General features: G+C 47.5%; 1 protein-coding gene across 1 annotated transcript in view; it reads left to right on the plus strand.

Moving 5' to 3' along the window:
- Window positions 1–20,727, plus strand: part of LOC311140772 (tax1-binding protein 1 homolog B-like) — a 33,612-nt gene that overhangs the window by 10,761 nt on the left and 2,124 nt on the right. The window contains exons 3-15 of the mRNA XM_084175988.1: window positions 7,477–7,579; window positions 8,195–8,385; window positions 8,501–8,785; window positions 9,963–10,151; window positions 11,876–12,061; window positions 12,409–12,660; window positions 13,670–13,858; window positions 13,993–14,065; window positions 14,359–14,477; window positions 16,007–16,132; window positions 17,629–17,715; window positions 19,566–19,758; window positions 19,918–20,078. Of these exons, the coding sequence (XP_084032114.1) occupies window positions 7,477–7,579; window positions 8,195–8,385; window positions 8,501–8,785; window positions 9,963–10,151; window positions 11,876–12,061; window positions 12,409–12,660; window positions 13,670–13,858; window positions 13,993–14,065; window positions 14,359–14,477; window positions 16,007–16,132; window positions 17,629–17,715; window positions 19,566–19,758; window positions 19,918–20,078 (2,154 nt within the window). The remainder of the gene's footprint in view (window positions 1–7,476; window positions 7,580–8,194; window positions 8,386–8,500; window positions 8,786–9,962; window positions 10,152–11,875; window positions 12,062–12,408; window positions 12,661–13,669; window positions 13,859–13,992; window positions 14,066–14,358; window positions 14,478–16,006; window positions 16,133–17,628; window positions 17,716–19,565; window positions 19,759–19,917; window positions 20,079–20,727) is intronic.

Genomic DNA, 20,727 nt, shown 5'->3' on the forward strand with positions numbered 1-20,727 from the left:
CAACTCGTCGTGTTTGGAGGACAAAGAATGCTGAGTTGCATCCAACTGTGAAGCATGGGGGTGGAAACATCATGCTTTGGGGCTGTTTTTCTGCAAAGGGACCAGGACGACTGATCTGTGTAAAGGAAAGAATGAATGGGGCCATGTATCGTGAGATTTTGAGTGAAAACCTCCTTCCATCAGCAAGGGCATTGAAGATGAAACGTGGCTGAGTCTTTCAGCCTGACAATGATCCCAAACACACCGCCCGGGCAACGAAGGAGTGGCTTCGTAGGAAGCATTTCAAGGTCCTGGAGTGGCCTAGCCAGTCTCCAGATCTCAACCCCATAGAAAATCTTTGGAGGGAGTTGAAAGTCCGTGTTGCCCAGCGACAGCCCCAAAACATCACTGCTCTAGAGGAGATCTGCATGGAGGAATGGGCCAAAATACCAGCAACAGTGTGTGAAAACCTTGTGAAGACTTACAGAAAACGTTTGACCTGTGTCATTGCCAACAAAGGGTATATAACAAAGTATTGAGAAACTTTTGTTATTTACCAAATACTTATTTTCCACCATAATTTGCAAATAAATTCATTAAAAATCCTACAATGTGATTTTCTGGATTTTGTTTTCTCATTTTGTCTGTCATAGTTGACGTGTACCTATGATGAAAATTACAGGCCTCTCTCATCTTTTTAAGTGGGAGAACTTGCACAATTGTTGGCTGACTAAATACTTTTTTCCCCCACTGTAATTACTTAAAAATCATACAATGGGATTTTCAGGATTTTTGTTTTAGATTCCGTCTCTCACAGTTGAAGTTTACCTATGATAAAAATTACAGACCTCTACATGCTTTGTAAGTAGGAAAACCTGCAATATCGGCAGTGTATCAAATACTTGTTCTCCCCATGTACCTAGGCTATGCAAACCTATAGTCGTGTACAACAAATGTCATAATTGCACGGTACCACTCGCCAAGATAAACCAAACATTTCATACAACCATCTATTTAGCGTCAACAGCAAAGCGGTGAGGGTGGGGGACAGACAGACTCTTGTTAGGCTGCACTGTGTCTTGTGCCTATGGCTCTTTGATGTTGGAACGGTTACTGTGAGTTGTGATCTGAGGTGCTCTGAGAGCGCACACACACGAACAAACACCTACACACTGATAGAGGAGTGTCGGGACAGGCAAACACAGCCTTTATAATTAACCTGTCGTAGAGCACAGCCCCGCTGCCTGATTCATGATCCACTTGTCCTACCTGTTTGATTGATACAGTGTGATTCTCCTGCCGTAAGGGTTGTTCTGGCTCGGACTAGGCTACTTAGGCTATATGCTAACAAACATGGCGAACAAGAAAGCCTTCAACTGTTGCAGCAGCTTACTATGCTAGCTACTAGTCCCTAACCTGCAGTTTACTATGCTAGCTACTAGTCCCCAACCTGCAGCTTACTATGCTAGCTACTAGTCCCTAACCTGCAGTTTACTATGCTAGCTACTAGTCCCTAACCTGCAGCTTACTATGCTAGCTACTAGTCCCTAACCTGCGGTTTACTATGCTAGCTACTAGTCCCCAACCTGCAGCTTACGATGCTAGCTACTAGTCCCTAACCTGCAGTTTACTATGCTAGCTACTAGTCCCTAACCTGCAGTTTACTATGCTAGCTACTAGTCCCTAACGTGCAGCTTACTATGCTAGCTACTAGTCCCTAACCTTCAGTTTATTATGCTAGCTACTAGTCCCCAACCTGCAGCTTACTATGCTAGCTACTAGTCCCCAACCTGCAGCTTACTATGCTAGCTACTAGTCCCCAACCTGCAGCTTACTATGCTAGCTACTAGTCCCCAACCTGCAGCTTACTATGCTAGCTACTAGTCCCCAACCTGCAGCTTACGATGCTAGCTACTAGTCCCTAACCTGCAGTTTACTATGCTAGCTACTAGTCCCTAACCTGCAGCTTACTATGCTAGCTACTAGTCCCTAACCTGCGGTTTACTATGCTAGCTACTAGTCCCCAACCTGCAGCTTACGATGCTAGCTACTAGTCCCTAACCTGCAGTTTACTATGCTAGCTACTAGTCCCTAACCTGCAGTTTACTATGCTAGCTACTAGTCCCTAACGTGCAGCTTACTATGCTAGCTACTAGTCCCTAACCTTCAGTTTATTATGCTAGCTACTAGTCCCCAACCTGCAGCTTACTATGCTAGCTACTAGTCCCCAACCTGCAGCTTACTATGCTAGCTACTAGTCCCCAACCTGCAGCTTACTATGCTAGCTACTAGTCCCCAACCTGCAGCTTACTATGCTAGCTACTAGTCCCCAACCTGCAGCTTACGATGCTAGCTACTAGTCCCTAACCTGCAGTTTACTATGCTAGCTACTAGTCCCTAACCTGCAGCTTACTATGCTGACTAGTCCCTAACGTGCAGCTTACTATGCTAGCTACTAGTACCTAACCTTCAGTTTATTATGCTAGCTACTAGTCCCCAACCTGCAGCTTACTATGCTAGCTACTAGTCCCCAACCTGCAGCTTACTATGCTAGCTACTAGTCCCCAACCTGCAGCTTACTATGCTAGCTACTAGTCCCTAACCTTCAGTTTACTATGCTAGCTACTAGTCCCTAACCTGCGGTTTACTATGCTAGCTACTAGTCCCTAACCTGCGGTTTACTATGCTAGCTACTAGTCCCTAACCTGCAGCTTACTATGCTAGCTACTAGTCCCTAACCTGCGGTTTACTATGCTAGCTACTAGTCCCCAACCTGCAGCTTACTATGCTAGCTACTAGTCCCTAACCTGCAGTTTACTATGCTAACTACTAGTCCCTAACTTGCAGCTTACTATGCTAGCTACTAGTCCCTAACCTTCAGTTTATTATGCTAGCTACTAGTCCCCAATCTGCAGCTTACTATGCTAGCTACTAGTCCCCAACCTGCAGCTTACTATGCTAGCTACTAGTCCCCAACCTGCAGCTTACTATGCTAGCTACTAGTCCCCAACCTGCAGCTTACTATGCTAGCTACTAGTCCCCAACCTGCAGCTTACTATGCTAGCTACTAGTCCCCAACCTGCAGTTTACTATGCTAGCTACTAGTCCCCAACCTGCAGCTTACGATGCTAGCTACTAGTCCCTAACCTGCAGTTTACTATGCTAGCTACTAGTCCCTAACCTGCAGTTTACTATGCTAGCTACTAGTCCCTAACGTGCAGCTTACTATGCTAGCTACTAGTCCCTAACCTTCAGTTTATTATGCTAGCTACTAGTCCCCAACCTGCAGCTTACTATGCTAGCTACTAGTCCCCAACCTGCAGCTTACTATGCTAGCTACTAGTCCCCAACCTGCAGCTTACTATGCTAGCTACTAGTCCCCAACCTGCAGCTTACTATGCTAGCTACTAGTCCCCAACCTGCAGCTTACGATGCTAGCTACTAGTCCCTAACCTGCAGTTTACTATGCTAGCTACTAGTCCCTAACCTGCAGCTTACTATGCTGACTAGTCCCTAACGTGCAGCTTACTATGCTAGCTACTAGTACCTAACCTTCAGTTTATTATGCTAGCTACTAGTCCCCAACCTGCAGCTTACTATGCTAGCTACTAGTCCCTAACCTTCAGTTTACTATGCTAGCTACTAGTCCCTAACCTGCGGTTTACTATGCTAGCTACTAGTCCCTAACCTGCGGTTTACTATGCTAGCTACTAGTCCCTAACCTGCAGCTTACTATGCTAGCTACTAGTCCCTAACCTGCGGTTTACTATGCTAGCTACTAGTCCCCAACCTGCAGCTTACTATGCTAGCTACTAGTCCCTAACCTGCAGTTTACTATGCTAACTACTAGTCCCTAACTTGCAGCTTACTATGCTAGCTACTAGTCCCTAACCTTCAGTTTATTATGCTAGCTACTAGTCCCCAATCTGCAGCTTACTATGCTAGCTACTAGTCCCCAACCTGCAGCTTACTATGCTAGCTACTAGTCCCCAACCTGCAGCTTACTATGCTAGCTACTAGTCCCCAACCTGCAGCTTACTATGCTAGCTACTAGTCCCCAACCTGCAGCTTACTATGCTAGCTACTAGTCCCCAACCTGCAGCTTACGATGCTAGCTACTAGTCCCTAACCTGCAGTTTACTATGCTAGCTACTAGTCCCTAACCTGCAGCTTACTATGCTAACGACTAGTCCCTAACGTGCAGCTTACTATGCTAGCTACTAGTACCTAACCTGCAGCTTACTATGCTAGCTACTAGTCCCTAACCTGCGGTTTACTATGCTAGCTACTAGTCCCCAACCTGCAGCTTACTATGCTAGCTACTAGTCCCTAACCTGCAGTTTACTATGCTAGCTACCAGTCCCTAACCTGCAGTTTACTATGCTAGCTACTAGTCCCTAACCTGCGGTTTACTATGCTAGCTACTAGTCCCTAACCTGCGGTTTACTATGCTAGCTACTAGTCCCTAACTTGCAGCTTACTATGCTAGCTACTAGTCCCTAACCTTCAGTTTATTATGCTAGCTACTAGTCCCCAACCTGCAGCTTACTATGCTAGCTACTAGTCCCCAACCTGCAGCTTACTATGCTAGCTACTAGTCCCCAACCTGCAGTTTACTATGCTAGCTACTAGTCCCCAACCTGCAGCTTACTATGCTAGCTACTAGTCCCTAACCTGCAGTTTACTATGCTAGCTACTAGTCCCTAACCTGCAGCTTACTATGCTAGCTACTAGTCCCTAACCTGCAGCTTACTATGCTAGCTACTAGTCCCTAACCTGCAGCTTACTATGCTAGCTACTAGTCCCTAACCAGCAGCTTGCTGAAGAACAGTGTGCTGGCATTACGTCTTATGGGAATGTTAGCAAAGTATTTTAAGCATGTTGGCACAGATGTTTTTTTTCTTCTAAGAATGTGCTTTGCATGCGAAAAGGGTATAATTAGGCTAGATCCTGGATTAGCTAAATGGTTTTTGGTCTGTTGTTTTCGGGAACTCAAGATTCTCACTTTTGTGCACGCTATTGTTATCCCAACCTATCCAGCCAATAGACCTGTATCCAACAGGATAGCCTATCCAGCCAATAGACCTGTATCCAACAGGATAGCCTATCCAGCCAATAGACCTGTATCCAACAGGATAGCCTATCCAGCCAATAGACCTGTATCCAACAGGATAGCCTATCCAGCCAATAGACCTGTATCCAACAGGATAGCCTATCCAGCCAATAGACCTGTATCCAACAGGATAGCCTATCCAGCCAATAGACCTGTATCCAACAGGATAGCCTATCCAGCCAATAGACCTGTATCCAACAGGATAGCCTATCCAGCCAATAGACCTGTATCCAACAGGATAGCCTATCCAGCCAATAGACCTGTATCCAACAGGATAGCCTATCCAGCCAATAGACCTGTATCCAACAGGATAGCCTATCCAGCCAATAGACCTGTATCCAACAGGATAGCCTATCCAGCCAATAGACCTGTTGGATGAAGCTTATCCAGCATGATTAGACCCAGGTATGCACACTGTGTCCACTCCTCTCCTGGTTGTCAGTGTGGCTGTTTACAGGGCAGGCTAGGCCCTCTGGTCCATGGGAAAGGTGCTTTAGTCAGCCCCTGACTCTCACCTCTCTCACCACTAATGAGTGTTGCTGCAGTAACGCCTACTGCTACTAGCCTTCCTTCATTCTGTAATGACAGTCACTAACTATGTGCCTGCTTTAATAGCTTCCTGTTCTTTACTGCTGGAAGTGGGAACGCCTCCCCGGGACAACTACCCAGGGGATTCTCAACAACACTGGCACCATTGTAGCGTAGCACAGGATCATCTGCAACACACACACACACACACACACACACACACACACACACACACACAGCGATGATGCGGTAGTGGAGGAAAACAAGCTGGTCAGACTTATGTGAGGAGTGAGACAGACTGTCAAGTGGCAACAGTGCTGCTTCACACTGACCATATGTAAACAAACTGTGTGGGTGAGAGAATGTGTGTCATAGGGAGAGATTTGATTTTGCTTACATAAAGTCTCATAGGTTAGATCAACGTTTTGGTGTTGTGTGTATCGTAGTTGGACCGACCAGGCTTGTTTTGGTGTTGTGTGTATCGTAGTTGGACCGACCAGGCTTGTTTTGGTGTTGTGTGTATCGTAGTTGGACCGACCAGGCTTGTTTTGGTGTTGTGTGTATCGTAGTTGGACCGACCAGGCTTGTTTTGGTGTTGTGTGTATCGTAGTTGGACCGACCAGGCTTGTTTTGGTGTTGTGTGTATCGTAGTTGGACCGACCAGGCTTGTTTTGGTGTTGTGTGTATCGTAGTTGGACCGACCAGGCTTGTTTTGGTGTTGTGTGTATCGTAGTTGGACCGACCAGGCTTGTTTTGGTGTTGTGTGTATCGTAGTTGGACCGACCAGGCTTGTTTTGGTGTTGTGTGTATCGTAGTTGGACCGACCAGGCTTGTTTTGGTGTTGTGTGTATCGTAGTTGGACCGACCAGGCTTGTTTTGGTGTTGTGTGTATCGTAGTTGGACCGACCAGGCTTGTTTTGGTGTTGTGTGTATCGTAGTTGGACCGACCAGGCTTGTTTTGGTGTTGTGTGTATCGTAGTTGGACCGACCAGGCTTGTTTTGGTGTTGTGTGTATCGTAGTTGGACCGACCAGGCTTGTTTTGGTGTTGTGTGTATCGTAGTTGGACCGACCAGGCTTGTTTTGGTGTTGTGTGTATCGTAGTTGGACCGACCAGGCCAGCACTGAGCCTGTAGCCTAGACCTGTAACCCCAGCCAGCACTGGGATCCTGATTTTGTTTGACAGTTTTATGGCCTTCTGGATGTATTTTCTGTACTCCCCCTCACCAGCCATCAGTTAACAACACATAAAATTAATATAATTACATGTTGGTTTCCATTTTGAAGTATATCATTTTCACCTATTTCCCCCTTCCTGTTGGAGGTGAGCTGTTGGCGCTGTTCTGCAGCGGAGCATGTTGACGAGGCCGGGCCTCATTATAGGCCATATATACGACACGTGGCACGCAGGAATATGGGAATGTTGAAACGAACCCCTTTTTCACATCTAAAACCTTAATATAACCTAGCCTAAGTGGTGGTTTTAGGTTTTTTATATTACAAAGGGTTTTCATGATCGTGGTCCATATTGTGACCTAACGGAGAATAAACTGAAAGCTATAAAAATAGAGTATCTCTCTATCTATACTCCCAGTAATTTATTGGGTAAAACACCAACGTTTCAACATTGCTGTGCGTTCCACAGTGTGGCTGCCACTGTGTCATGTGTAGGTAGGATACTGTTTCACAGCTTTGGGTGGTTTTTCTGTCTGCTAACTTGCTCAATTATTACTGTAATTATGTCCCAAATGGTACCCTATTCCCTATATATTGTGTAGTGAATAGGGTGCCGTTTTGGGTGCAACCTGGTGCGTTGTATTTCCACCTTTAACGCCCCCCCCCACCCTCTGTGTTGCAGGTTGGATGGAGCACAGCGAGGGACTATTACACGTTCTTGTGGTGTCCTGTTCCTGAGAACCACACAGAAGGCACTGCCATCCACAGAGCGCTGGTGTTTCAAGGTGTGATTTGGGCCCACTGAACGCGCCGTGGTTTTATGGAACTTTTACACTTTTTCTAACCTCATGTCAAGAGGCCTGGCCCCTCAGAGGGCTGTTAAGACTTTTATACCAACACAGTAAAATATGAAACTCTACCCATTTAAGGGATATCTTGTTTGGTGTTAACAAGATAGTTTTCATTGTGTTCTTTATTAATAGCTAGCCTAGGACTGGAGCCAGAGAAGGGCTCTGATTGCTAAAGGTTGAAACTGAGATCCTGAGCATTTGTTTTGTTTTACATCACAATTAAAATGATTTTGTGGACAGGGGGGGACCTGATCCTAGTTCAGCTCTCCTACTCTGAGAGGCTTGATGTTTACATGTACATTTTAGTCAATTAGCAGATGCTTTTATCCAGAGCAATTAGGGTTAAGTGCCTTGCTCAAGGGCATATCAACAGATTTTTCACCTAGTCGTCTTGGGGATTCGAACCAGCAACCTTTCAGTTACTGGCCCACCGGTCTTAACCGCTAGGCTACCTGCTACCTGATATGACCCTAGATACCTAGGCCCTGTCCAGAAAGAGCCCGTAGCCCTAGACTCTTTCTGATGTTGTCTGTTCTGTTCCTTCCTCAGGATACTACGTGCCCAACGATGATGGGGAGTTCTACCAGTTCTGCTATGTGACCCACAAGGGGGAGATCCGGGGGGCCAGCACACCCTTCCTGTTCCGGGCTCAAAGCCCCTCAGAGGACGAGCTGCTGACCGTGGAGGATGAGTGCAACTCGGACATCCTGGTGGTGACAACCAGGACCGGATACCTGGAGGTACGTCAGAGAGCGAGCCAGGCTCTGCACTGATACACACACATACACACATACACACGCACAAGCATGAATACACACACACACACACCTCAATGCTTTCTCTTTGTCCCTGCAGCAAAAGATGGAAGAGGCCCACAGAGAGAAGGAGGAAATGGTTCGGACCATGAGCCTCGTGCAGAATGAGAAGGCCCAGCTAGAGGAGGAGAAGGAGGAGATGGTTCGGACCATGAGCCTCCTGCAGAAGGAGAAGGCCCAGCTAGAGGAGGAGAAGGAGGAGATGGTTCGGACCATGAGCCTCCTGCAGAAGGAGAAGGCCCAGCTAGAGGAGGAGAAGGAGAGCCTGCATAAAGAGTGTGAGCAGCAGAAAGAGAAGTGTACCCAACTGAGACGAGAGAACCAGGTGAGAACAACTCCTGGGAGGTAGAGCAAAACGTAGCAAAACCCTTTGATACGGACAGCAACAATGAGTGTTCTTACTGGACAAGTTCAGTTTGTACCTCCCCCATTTCCAAACAATTCTTTCCCTGTGCTGTGCCCACTCACTGAACAAGACTCTGGTGGCAGTTGACCTGAAATGTCTCCATCTAGCCTCTGTCTCTCAGCATCCCCTAGTGTGACACAGACACACACACGCACACACACACACGTTGTTCCACCTCTAACCACTATAACTAAATAAAGAACTAAATAAAGTCCAGTTAGTAATGATCTTGAGTGTGATCACTGTTCAGCACCAGATATTTAATACTTTCACATGTATCTTTTAAAACATTGTGTTTATGATAATGCATAGAACTATTCCGTTCCATAAAGCTGCTGGTTTTGAAAATGGCTTTGAGATGAAAACATAATTACACATTTGGTGGCTGTTCATTTTACGACTACACTTTTTATACGTTTTTTTTAATGCGCTGTGAAAAAAATGATTCCAAAATTCGGCTCATAAACTTACAGTAGAAACAAATTCTAATCTGCTGCAATGCCTTTTGGAGCAGACGTTGTGCAGTCCTGTACTTATGACAGAGCAAGCTTCCCTTCCAGCCTCAAAACAGAATAACACGCCAGATTGAAATGGATGATTTGTAGGCAGATGATTTTACATCTCAAAAGTAGTACGAAAACTTGACACGTTTTTTTCCCGTTCTCCGGCTCACAGCCACACAGTTAGTATTGGATTTACAGGGTGACCGTGTGTGTTGTGTGATTGAATCCATAAAGACCTGGCAGTGTCTCTGTGTTTGACACACACAGGACTGGCTGGGATTTCCTCTAGCGGCCGCCTGTCTGTCACAGCACTGAGGATTTGTTCTTGTTGTGCTTTAGAGACAGGAAGTGATTCAATTGAAGACGTTGCAGATATATATCCTGTATAGACCTGACATGGTTCTCTATTCTAATCTACATGACAGAGAAGCAAACCAACTAAATTCTCCAGGGGAACTAGTAGATGAGAGGAGAACGTTATTGTCCCTTAGGTTCTCACAATTTGTCTCTGGCTTAAAAGGGTAAAACGGACATAAAAAAGACATTTAAGGTTACAGGTTACTAACTCCCTCCCTCTGTCTCTCTGTCCCCAGGAGGTACAGGAGGAGGCCACAGCCAGGGTCCTGCAGCTGGAGGATGACCTGATGGGAGTCACCCAGAAGGGCCTGCAGAAAGAGACGGAGCTGGACAGCCTGAAGGACAGAGTGAAGAAGCTGACTCTGGAGAAGGATGGCATGGAGTCACACCTGAAGGATGAGAAGGATGAGAAGGAACTCTACAAGGTCACACACACACACACACACACACACACACCTACGTTGCGCACACTGCTCCTGTACTATGAGTCATGTGACTGTAGCTGTGAAGGATCATACCTAGGGTTGCAAGATTCCGGTACTTTCCCAAAATTCCCAGGATTCAAGATTTCCTGCAACCGGGATTTATGAAAAACCTGGGAATCTTGGGAAAATGTATGGAATCATACCAGAGATGTCTTTTAGACTATAGTCAAAAGTTAATCTGACCACTTCTCTCAGTCTAGTTAATCTGACCACCTCTGTCAGTCCAGTTAATCTGACCACTTCTCTCAATCCAGTTAATCTGACCACTTCTCTCAGTCCAGTTAATCTGACCATTTCTCTCAGTCCAGTTAATCTGACCACTTTTCTCAGTCCAGTTAATCTGACCACTTCTCTCAGTCCAGTTAATCTGACCACTTTTCTCAGTCCAGTTAATCTGACCACTTCTCTCAGTCCAGTTAATCTGACCACTTTTCTCAGTCCAGTTAATCTGACCACTTTTCTCAGTCCAGTTAATCTGACCACTTTTCTCAGTCCAGTTAATCTGACCACTTCTCTCAATCCAGTTAATCTGACCACTTCTCTCAGTCCAGTTAATCTGACCACTTCTCTCAATGCAGTTAATCTGACCACTTCTCTCAGTCCAGTTAATCTGACCATTTCTCTCAGTCCAGTTAATCTGACCACTTCTCTCAGTCCAGTTAATCTGACCACTTTTCTCAGTCCAGTTAATCTGACCACTTTTCTCAGTCCAGTTAATCTGACCACTTTTCTCAGTCCAGTTAATCTGACCACTTTTCTCAGTCCAGTTAATCTGACCACTTCTCTCAATCCAGTTAATCTGACCACTTCTCTCAGTCCAGTTAATCTGACCACTTCTCTCAATCCAGTTAATCTGACCACTTCTCTCAGTCCAGTTAATCTGACCACTTCTCTCAGTCCAGTTAATCTGACCACTTCTCTCAATCCAGTTAATCTGACCACTTCTCTCAGTCCAGTTAATCTGACCACTTTTCTCAATCCAGTTAATATGACCACTTCTCTCAATCCAGTTAATCCCACTAGTGTGTGTAGCTGCTGTTTCCCTGCTCAGTGGGATCCCACAGTGTTGTGGCTGAACAGGATATGGTCTGTTCCGGCCCTCTTCCGCCTGGTTCTCGCCTGCCGTTTCTGGGGAGCTTTGTAGTGGTGGTGACTGGTGGGTACAGCTCAGGAACTAGGAGTGGTACGCACGCACACTGTCGCCACGGAAGCACAAGTGAAAGCCGCACTTTGTTTAGCCGGCCGCGTCGCTGAGGCTGTGTCCCAATTGGCACCCTATTCCCTATATAGTGTACTACTTTTGATCAGAGCCCTATGACCCCTGGTCAAAAGTAGTGCGCTACAGAGGGTTTAGGGTGCCATTTTGGTGGGACTGCAGGGTAGTTTAACGAGCCCACCTCAATCTCTGTGTTGTAATTAAGGTTATTCTGCATTATTTTAGGAGCTGGCTACATCTTGCTGAAGGATGATGATTAATGTAGTCAGAGGGGTGTCACTGGAACACCAGGCAGAAACATAGCTACACTTTCTAATGATTCATTTGTTATACGAACCCCCTACATCGTCCATCTTTCTGTGACCTTTGAAATGTTAGAATCCTTTTTGATTGTAATGTGATTTTGCCATTCAAAAAAAGTATTTAAAATATTTGTTTGCGGTTCTAGATCCACCTGAAGAACCGTGAGCTGGAGAACACTAAGCTGAGTGCAGAGCTGCAGATGCTGAAGGCTGTGGGTGTAAACAAGGAGAACACCATTGCTCAGTTCAAAGAGGAGGTGGGACGCCTCCGCTCCTGCCTCACTGAGAAGGAGAAACAACACAAGGAGTTCCTGGCCAAGGCCTCCCCCTTGGTAAGAATCAGAATATTATCATGGCTACCTCCTAGATCCCTACTTTGGACCAGTGCATTATATAGGTGGTAGGGAATATGGGCCGCACACCATAATATTCAGACCCCACACCTACAAGAGACTAAAGTCTGGAAGCAACACCGTCAAAGCCGCAGAGCAGCGCCTATGGAGTGGTCCTTGCTCAAAGGCACAACGGCAGTGGGCAGACCTGGGATTCGAACTCACAACAAATGTTAATTCAGAGTGCATGATTTGTTCATCCATACCTGTGTGTATGTGAGAGAGAGATGTACTGACCGTTATACCTGTGCATGTATTTCCCTTTCTCCCCTGGTGTCCCTGTGCAGGGTGAGCTGAAGGTCATGAAGGAACAGCTTCGTCAGAAGGAAGAGCAGCTTCAGGCCAAACAGCAGCAGGCCTCCATGTTGTCTGCTGAGCTGAGGGACGCGTCCAGCGCCCGCGACCGCACCATGGCTGACCTGTACCGCATGAGGCTGGAGACAGACGCCCTGCTGCAGGGGAAGCAGGAGGCCCTGGCACAGTGTGGCCGTCTGGAGCGCCTGGTGGAACAGATGAAGGATGACACCCAGCTAGAGGCAGTAAGGAGGACCTTGATTTCAATGGATTTTGTCTGCGTCCCAAATGGCACCCTATTCCCTATTTAGTGCTCTTCTTTTGACCAGGAGCCAAAGGGCTGTTTGAATTTGGATGTATACTTAGTTTGCACTCAGTTTAGCTTGGAGTTTGAACTTTTGGGACGATTCCATTGGTTCCGTTGTACTGGACAAACTAAATCAAGTGCAGCTGATATATTTGACAGACTAGAGTCCTGTCCAGGGGATGTACTGGTACATCAAGCTGCCTCACTACAGAAACAGGAGATAGACTAGTGTCCTGTCCAGGTGGTGTACTGGTACATCAAGCTGCCTCACTACAGAAACAGGAGATAGACTAGTGTTCTGTCCAGGAGGTGTACTGGTACATCAAGCTGCCTCACTACAGAAACAGGAGATAGACTAGTGTCCTGTCCAGGTGGTGTACTGGTACATCAAGCTGCCTCACTACAGAAACAGGAGATAGACTAGTGTCCTGTCCAGGGGGTGTACTGGTACATCAAGCTGCCTCACTACAGAAACAGGAGATAGACTAGTGTCCTGTCCAGGAGGTGTACTGGTACATCAAGCTGCCTCACTACAGAAACAGGAGATAGACTAGTGTCCTGTCCAGGAGGTGTACTGGTACATCAAGCTGCCTCACTACAGAAACAGGAGATAGACTAGTGTCCTGTCCAGGAAGTGTACTGGTACATCAAGCTGCCTCACTACAGAAACAGGAGATAGACTAGTGTTCTGTCCAGGCGGTGTACTGGTACATCAAGCTGCCTCACTACAGAAACAGGAGATAGACTAGTGTCCTGTCCAGGAGGTGTACTTGTACATCAAGTAACCTCATGCTACAAAAACAGGTGATTAAGCTCCTGCCCCTATGGACTGTTCTGGATCGGACAAGGTTTACCTGCTCAAATATTGGACCGGTCTGATGTTAACATGGAGTGGTCTGTCTGGTCTGTCTCTGTCCTCACTGTCCCTCTGTGTGTTGTGGGAGCAGCAGGCTAAGTCTGAGGTGTGCAGGGTGGAGGATGAGGCAGAGGCTGACCCAGCCACCGTGGCTGAGCTGCAGAGAGAGGTGGAGGACCTGAAGCTCCGGCTGCACATGGCTGCAGAACACTACAAGGAGAAGTACAAGGAGTGTCAGAGGCTGCAGAGGCAGGTGGTCAAGCTCTCTGAACAACCGGGGGTGAGTGAGACGCACACACACGCACTCGCACACACACACGCACACACACACACAGGCACACACACAGGCATGGATACACAGACACACATACACACACACTCATCAACATGTGTCTTCATATTGTTTGTGTCTAGGAGCTGAGGAAGAACCCAGCAGCTGAGACCATGGCCGTCCCTCTGTCTGTCAGTCCAGACACCTCTGTGCCAGGTACACACACATTCACCTCACATATTGCTACCAGTGACACCCTGAATTAAAACATGTCCTCCTTTGTTGTAAAACTTTCAGGTATGGTTTACATGCTAAATGTTTTATTTCTAAGCCCCTATCTATTGAATAGAGTTGAATTTGGGGTCAAAATAATACTTCCATCAAACAAGATGTGCATTTGATCCCAGAGAATAAGACTTGGAAGCATTAACTAAAACACTTTTTCCAAAGAGGTCCTTGATGTTAAAACTATTGATGGGATAGTAACGGTCTGACCTGTGTATCCCCAGGGAGTCCAGGTTCTGCTGACCCCATGCTGGAGGCCATCATCCAGGAGAAACTCAAAGGCTTCAGCAGACAGGCGTCCGACAGGAGCGACAAGTACAGGAAATGCAAACAGATGCTGAATGTAAGAACTCTTCTTGGCTTCCTGTCTGGTGTGTTCATCATCATATTGTCAGAGTTTTTGCATAGTCCATCAGACCAACCAATCAATCTACAAATCTATCAATCATAAAGTGTAGAAAGAGAACACGGTTTCCCCAAGGGTGACCAGAGTGTTGTCTCTAGGAGGAGAAGGAGCGTAGCTACATGTTGTGACCAGAGTGTTGTCTCTAGGAGGAGAAGGAGCGTAGCTACATGTTGTGACCAGAGTGTTGTTCTCTCTAGGAGGAGAAGGAGCGTAGCTACATGTTGTGACCAGAGTGTTGTCTCTAGGAGGAGAAGGAGGGTGATAGCATGACCGTTTTTCCCCACTCCAAAGAGGAGGAAGAGGTTCTGGTTTAAATAGGAGCAGTCAGTGACCAGAGCGTAGCTACATGTTGTGACCAGAGTGTTGTTCTCTCTAGGAGGAGAAGGCGCATAGCTACATGTTGTGACCAGAGTGTTGTCTCTCTAGGAGGAGAAGGAGCGTAGCTACATGTTGTGACCAGAGTGTTATCTCTCTAGGAGGAGAAGGAGCGTAGCTACATGTTGTGACCAGAGTGTTGTCTCTCTAGGAGGAGAAGGAGCGTAGCTACATGTTGTGACCAGAGTGTTATCTCTCTAGGAGGAGAAGGAGCGTAGCTGCATGTTGTGACCAGAGTGTTGTCTCTCTAGGAGGAGAAGGAGTGTAGCTACATGTTGTGACCAGAGTGTTGTCTCTAGGAGGAGAAGGAGCGTAGCTGCATGTTGTGACCAGAGTGTTGTCTCTCTAGGAGGAGAAGGAGTGTAGCTACATGTTGTGACCAGAGTGTTGTCTCTAGGAGGAGAAGGAGCGTAGCTACATGTTGTGACCAGTGTTATCTCTAGGAGGAGAAGGAGCGTAGCTACATGTTGTGACCAGAGTGTTGTCTCTCTAGGAGGAGAAGGAGCGTAGCTACATGTTGTGACCAGAGTGTTGTCTCTCTAGGAGGAGAAGGAGCGTAGCTACATGTTGTGACCAGAGTGTTGTCTCTCTAGGAGGAGAAGGAGCGTAGCTACATGTTGTGACCAGAGTGTTGTCTCTAGGAGGAGAAGGAGCGTAGCTACATGTTGTGACCAGAGTGTTGTCTCTCTAGGAGGAGAAGGAGCGTAGCTACATGTTGTGACCAGAGTGTTATCTCTCTAGGAGGAGAAGGAGCGTAGCTACATGTTGTGACCAGAGTGTTGTCTCTCTAGGAGGAGAAGGAGCGTAGCTACATGTTGTGACCAGAGTGTTATCTCTCTAGGAGGAGAAGGAGTGTAGCTACATGTTGTGACCAGAGTGTTGTCTCTCTAGGAGGAGAAGGAGCGTAGCTACATGTTGTGACCAGAGTGTTATCTCTCTAGGAGGAGAAGGCGCGTAGCTACATGTTGTGACCAGAGTGTTGTCTCTCTAGGAGGAGAAGGAGCGTAGCTACATGTTGTGACCAGAGTGTTGTCTCTCTAGGAGGAGAAGGAGCGTAGCTACATGTTGTGACCAGAGTGTTGTCTCTCTAGGAGGAGAAGGAGCGTAGCTGCATGTTTGCTGATGAGCTGGCCAAGATGGAGGTGAAGCTGAAGGAGCAGCTGAAGACCAACGACAGCCTGAAGCTGCAGCTGGCAGCCGAGGAGGACCGCTATAAGGTACATTGTAGAGCAGTACTACAGACAGGTCTGAGAACAGCTGAGGAGGACCGCTATAAGGTACAGTGTAGATTCTGTAGTTACCAGGCTAGGAGGACCGCTACCACGTACATTGTAAACTATGTATAGCAGTACACAGATCTGAGACCAGCCGACGAGGATCATAAAAGGTCAGTATAGATTATGTTGTGCAGGCTTCTGTTTCCTCAAACCCAAAACTGACAGGTCTGGGATCAGGCTAGGATAATCACTACCAGGTCAGTGTAGAGCAGGGCTACAGACAGGTCTGGGACCAGGCTAGGATAATCACTACCAGGTCAGTGTAGAGCAGGGCTACAGACAGGTCTGGGACCAGGCTAGGATAATCACTACCAGGTCAGTGTAGAGCAGGGCTACAGACAGGTCTGGGACCAGGCTAGGATAATCACTACCAGGTCAGTGTAGTGCAGGGCTACAGACAGGTCTGGGATCAGGCTAGGATAATCACTATCAGGTCAGTCTAGAGCAGGGCTACAGACAGGTCAGGGATGTAGCTCAGTTGGTTGGCATGGCGTTTGCAACGCCAGGGTTGTGGGTTCAATTCCCACGGGGGGCCAGTATGATTTTTTTTTTTTTTTTATAATAATGTATGCACTCACTAACTGTAAGTCGCTCTGGATAAGAGCGTCTGCTAAATGACTAAAATATAAATGTAAATGTAAAAATGTAGGTCTGGGACCAGGCTAATCACTACCAGGTCAGTGTAGCGCAGGGCAACACACAGGTCTGGGACCAGGCTAGGAGAATCACTACCAGGTTAGTGTAGCGCAGGACTCTCCTACTCCAGTCCTGGAGAGCTAGATACTTCAAGAGAAGCCTGGTCCCAGATATGGATGTTCTATCCAACCTCCTCTCCCTGTCATTGTCATGCCATGATATAGCCTGGTCCCAGATATGGATGTGATAGTGATGTAGCCATCTCCTCTGACTTATCATAAGTCATGCCAAACCACACACAGGTCTGGGACCAGGCTAGAATCAGAGCAGATGTTAGGACGGCAAATAAATAGAAAATACTCCAGTTGAAGGCCAACTCCAGTGACAGTTGTGTTAATGTGCAGAGCCCGTTCAGAGGAAGGCTTTATTGCTGTTTATGTAAGTCCTGGAGACCGCCAGGGTCGGACTCTGAAGTTGTGTCCCAAATGGCACCCTATCCTTATATAGTGCACTTCTTTTGACAAAAGTAGTGCACTATATAGATAATAGGGTGCCGTTTGGAACACAGCCGCAGAGACAGCCAGGGACAGGGTTGGACTCTGAGGACTCCTCTCCTGTTGCCTGACTAATGCAGGAGTTGGCATGTTTTTCCTTAATACTGATAGACATTTATTTGATATCAAAATATTTTTCCTCAACGGCCATAATCTTAAACTGATGTGTTCTCCATGTGTACTCCATGTCTCCCTACGCCCTCCCGACTGTCTCCTGACCGTCTCCTGACCGTCTCCCTCCTTCAGAGTCAGGTGGCTGAGAAGGGGCGTGCGCTGAATGAACTGAAGGACACCCTGGCCACTCTGATGAAGGACAAGGAGAGACTTGAGGAGGTTAGTATAGTTGGTGAAGTTAGTAAGTATAGCAACACTACACTATAGCTTTCATTTTCTGCCTTTATAGACCTCTCTGAACTAAAAACACCCCAAAAAGAGCAGCAATTTTCCCATATCCTAATCTGGCTGGGGTTTAACACATCTCTAATTGGTGAAGTAAAGCAAAGTGACTTCTCATTTTCCATTCAATTACTCTGAACCACAGAGAAGTCCAGATTGGGCCCGGGGAATCTGCTGAAGGGGAGCTAGCTAGCGGACGCATTCGTCACTAAGAGTAACAAAACGACCCAATTTGAGGTTGAGACTGTCAATTAAATTGGCGTCTGCTTCAAACTTCCAGTAAAACACAAACCTTCCATTGCCTTCGAAAATGAGAGGATATTCTTTTTTAATGAATGACTAATTAAACTGTTTGTGAGGGAGAAGGGGAGAGAGAGACGGTGCGAGAGAGAGAGGGACGGAGAGAAGGATGGCGAGACGGAGAGAGAGAGAGAGAGAGACGGGGAGAGAGAGAGACAGACGGGGGAGCGAGACGGAGGGAGGGAAAGGGGAGGGAACCGAGGGGGGGAGAGAGTGAGGGGGGGGGACCAAGAGGGGGAGAGAGAGAGAGAGAGAGGGGGACCGAGAGAGGGACCAAGGGGGAGAGAGAGGGCCGAGGGGGAGAGAGAGGGCCGAGGGGGAGAGAGAGGGACCAAGGGGGAGAGAGAGGGCCGAGGGGGAGAGAGAGGGCCGAGGGGGAGAGAGAGGGACCAAGGGGGAGAGAGAGGGCCGAGGGAGAGAGAGAGGGACCAAGGGGGAGAGAGAGGGCCGAGGGAGAGAGAGAGGGACCAAGGGGGAGAGAGAGAGGGACCAAGGGGGAGAGAGAGGGCCGAGGGGGAGAGAGAGGGACCAAGGGGGAGAGAGAGGGCCGAGGGAGAGAGAGAGGGACCAAGGGGGAGAGAGAGGGCCGAGGGGGAGAGAGAGGGACCAAGGGGGAGAGAGAGAGGGACCAAGGGGGAGAGAGAGGGACCAAGGGGGAGAGAGAGGGACCAAGGGGGAGAGAGAGGGACCAAGGGGGAGAGAGAGGGACCAAGGGGGAGAGAGAGGGCCGAGGGGGAGAGAGAGGGACCAAGGGGGAGAGAGAGGGACCAAGGGGGAGAGAGAGGGCCGAGGGGGAGAGAGAGGGACCAAGGGGGAGAGAGAGGGCCGAGGGGGAGAGAGAGGGACCAAGGGGGAGAGAGAGGGACCAAGGGGGAGAGAGAGGGCCGAGGGGGAGAGAGAGGGACCAAGGGGGAGAGAGAGGGCCGAGGGGGAGAGAGAGGGACCAAGGGGGAGAGAGAGGGCCGAGGGGGAGAGAGAGGGCCGAGGGAGATGGGGACCGAGAGAGGGACCAAGGGGGAGAGAGAGGGACCAAGGGGGAGAGAGAGGGCCGAGGGGGAGAGAGAGGGCCGAGGGAGATGGGGACCGAGAGGCGGAACGAGGCAGGGAGAGCGAGAGAGAGGGACCGAGGGAGAGGGAGAGAGACCGACCATAGTTCTAGGAGCTGCTGTGAGGTGGTTGTGGCCAGTCATGTATTGACTATCCTGGAGAGGATGGACATAGAAATGTAGCTGAAGTTAGATATGTAGCTAAGTCTTTCCTTCTTAGGAGCAGCTACACTTTTAGAGTGACGTTTCAGGTGTGGTACTTCTTAGCATCAAAAGATAATATTTACAATATATGAAAAATATGAATACATTTCCTCCACAAGATAGCACAATTCTGTTAGAGAAAATACAAGATCAGTTATTTTAAAGGATTCCCTTTCCAATCATAAATGTATAATAATATAATCTAATAGTTTCCGTTGTCTTGTCTGTCCCCACCAGGATCTCCAGAAGAGCGGTGGTGGTGGTGGTGGTAAGAAGACGGAGGCTGTAGTGTCAGAGGAGATGAGCATTCAGTCTGTGTTCCTGCAGTATCCCCTGCCCTACCCCCAGGACGCCCCCACTCCACTGCTGGTCCCCCAGAGCCCTACACAGCTGCACTTTGGGAACCCTTACTCCACCTCAGATGCAAGAGGTTGGTTCAGATTCATTCAATTGCTATTCATTTCATGTATCATTTCTTGTAGCTTCTTTCTGGAAAACCTGGGAATTTTGGGAAAGGTATCTGAATTTTGAAACCCTAATATGCTTACATTCCTATTGACCTTTGACCCTCTCTTTTCCCTCACTCTAGATGGAGCGGACGGAGAGTTCTCTGATGACCTGCTGCCTCGCTTGCCCCCTGTGGGCCCCCCCTCCTGGGATAGTAACGTAGTCTGCATCCAGCCTGCACGCAACCTCAGCCGGCCCGACGGCCTGGAGGACCCAGAGGAGCAGCAGAACAACAACAACAATGTGAGTTAGCTAGTCTGAAAACAACAATGATAGTTAACTAGTCTGAAAACAACAATGATAGTTAACTAGTCTGAAAACAACAATGATAGTTAGCTAGTCTGAAAACAACAATGATAGTTAGCTAGTCTGAAAACAACAATGGTAGTTAGCTAGTCTGGAAACAACAAATGGTAGTTAGCTAGTCTGAAAACAACAATGGTAGTTAGCTAGTCTGAAAACAACAATGGTAGTTAGCTAGTCTGAAAACAACAATGGTAGTTAGCTAGTCTGAAAACAACAATGGTAGTTAGCTAGTCTGAAAACAACAATGATAGTTAGCTAGTCTGAAAACAACAAATGGTAGTTAGCTAGTCTGAAAACAACAATGGTAGTTAGCTAGTCTGAAAACAACAATGATAGTTAGCTAGTCTGAAAACAACAATGATAGTTAGCTAGTCTGAAAACAACAATGGTAGTTAGCTAGTCTGGAAACAACAATGGTAGTTAGCTAGTCTGAAAACAAAAATGGTAGTTAGCTAGTCTGAAAACAACAAATGGTAGTTAGCTAGTCTGAAAACAACAAATGGTAGTTAGCTAGTCTGAAAACAACAATGGTAGTTAGCTAGTCTGAAAACAACAATGGTAGTTAGCTAGTCTGAAAACAACAATG

The sequence above is a fragment of the Coregonus lavaretus genome (assembly GCF_964263955.1).
Source record: "Coregonus lavaretus genome assembly, chromosome: 13".
NCBI classification, from domain to species: Eukaryota; Metazoa; Chordata; class Actinopteri; order Salmoniformes; family Salmonidae; genus Coregonus; species Coregonus lavaretus.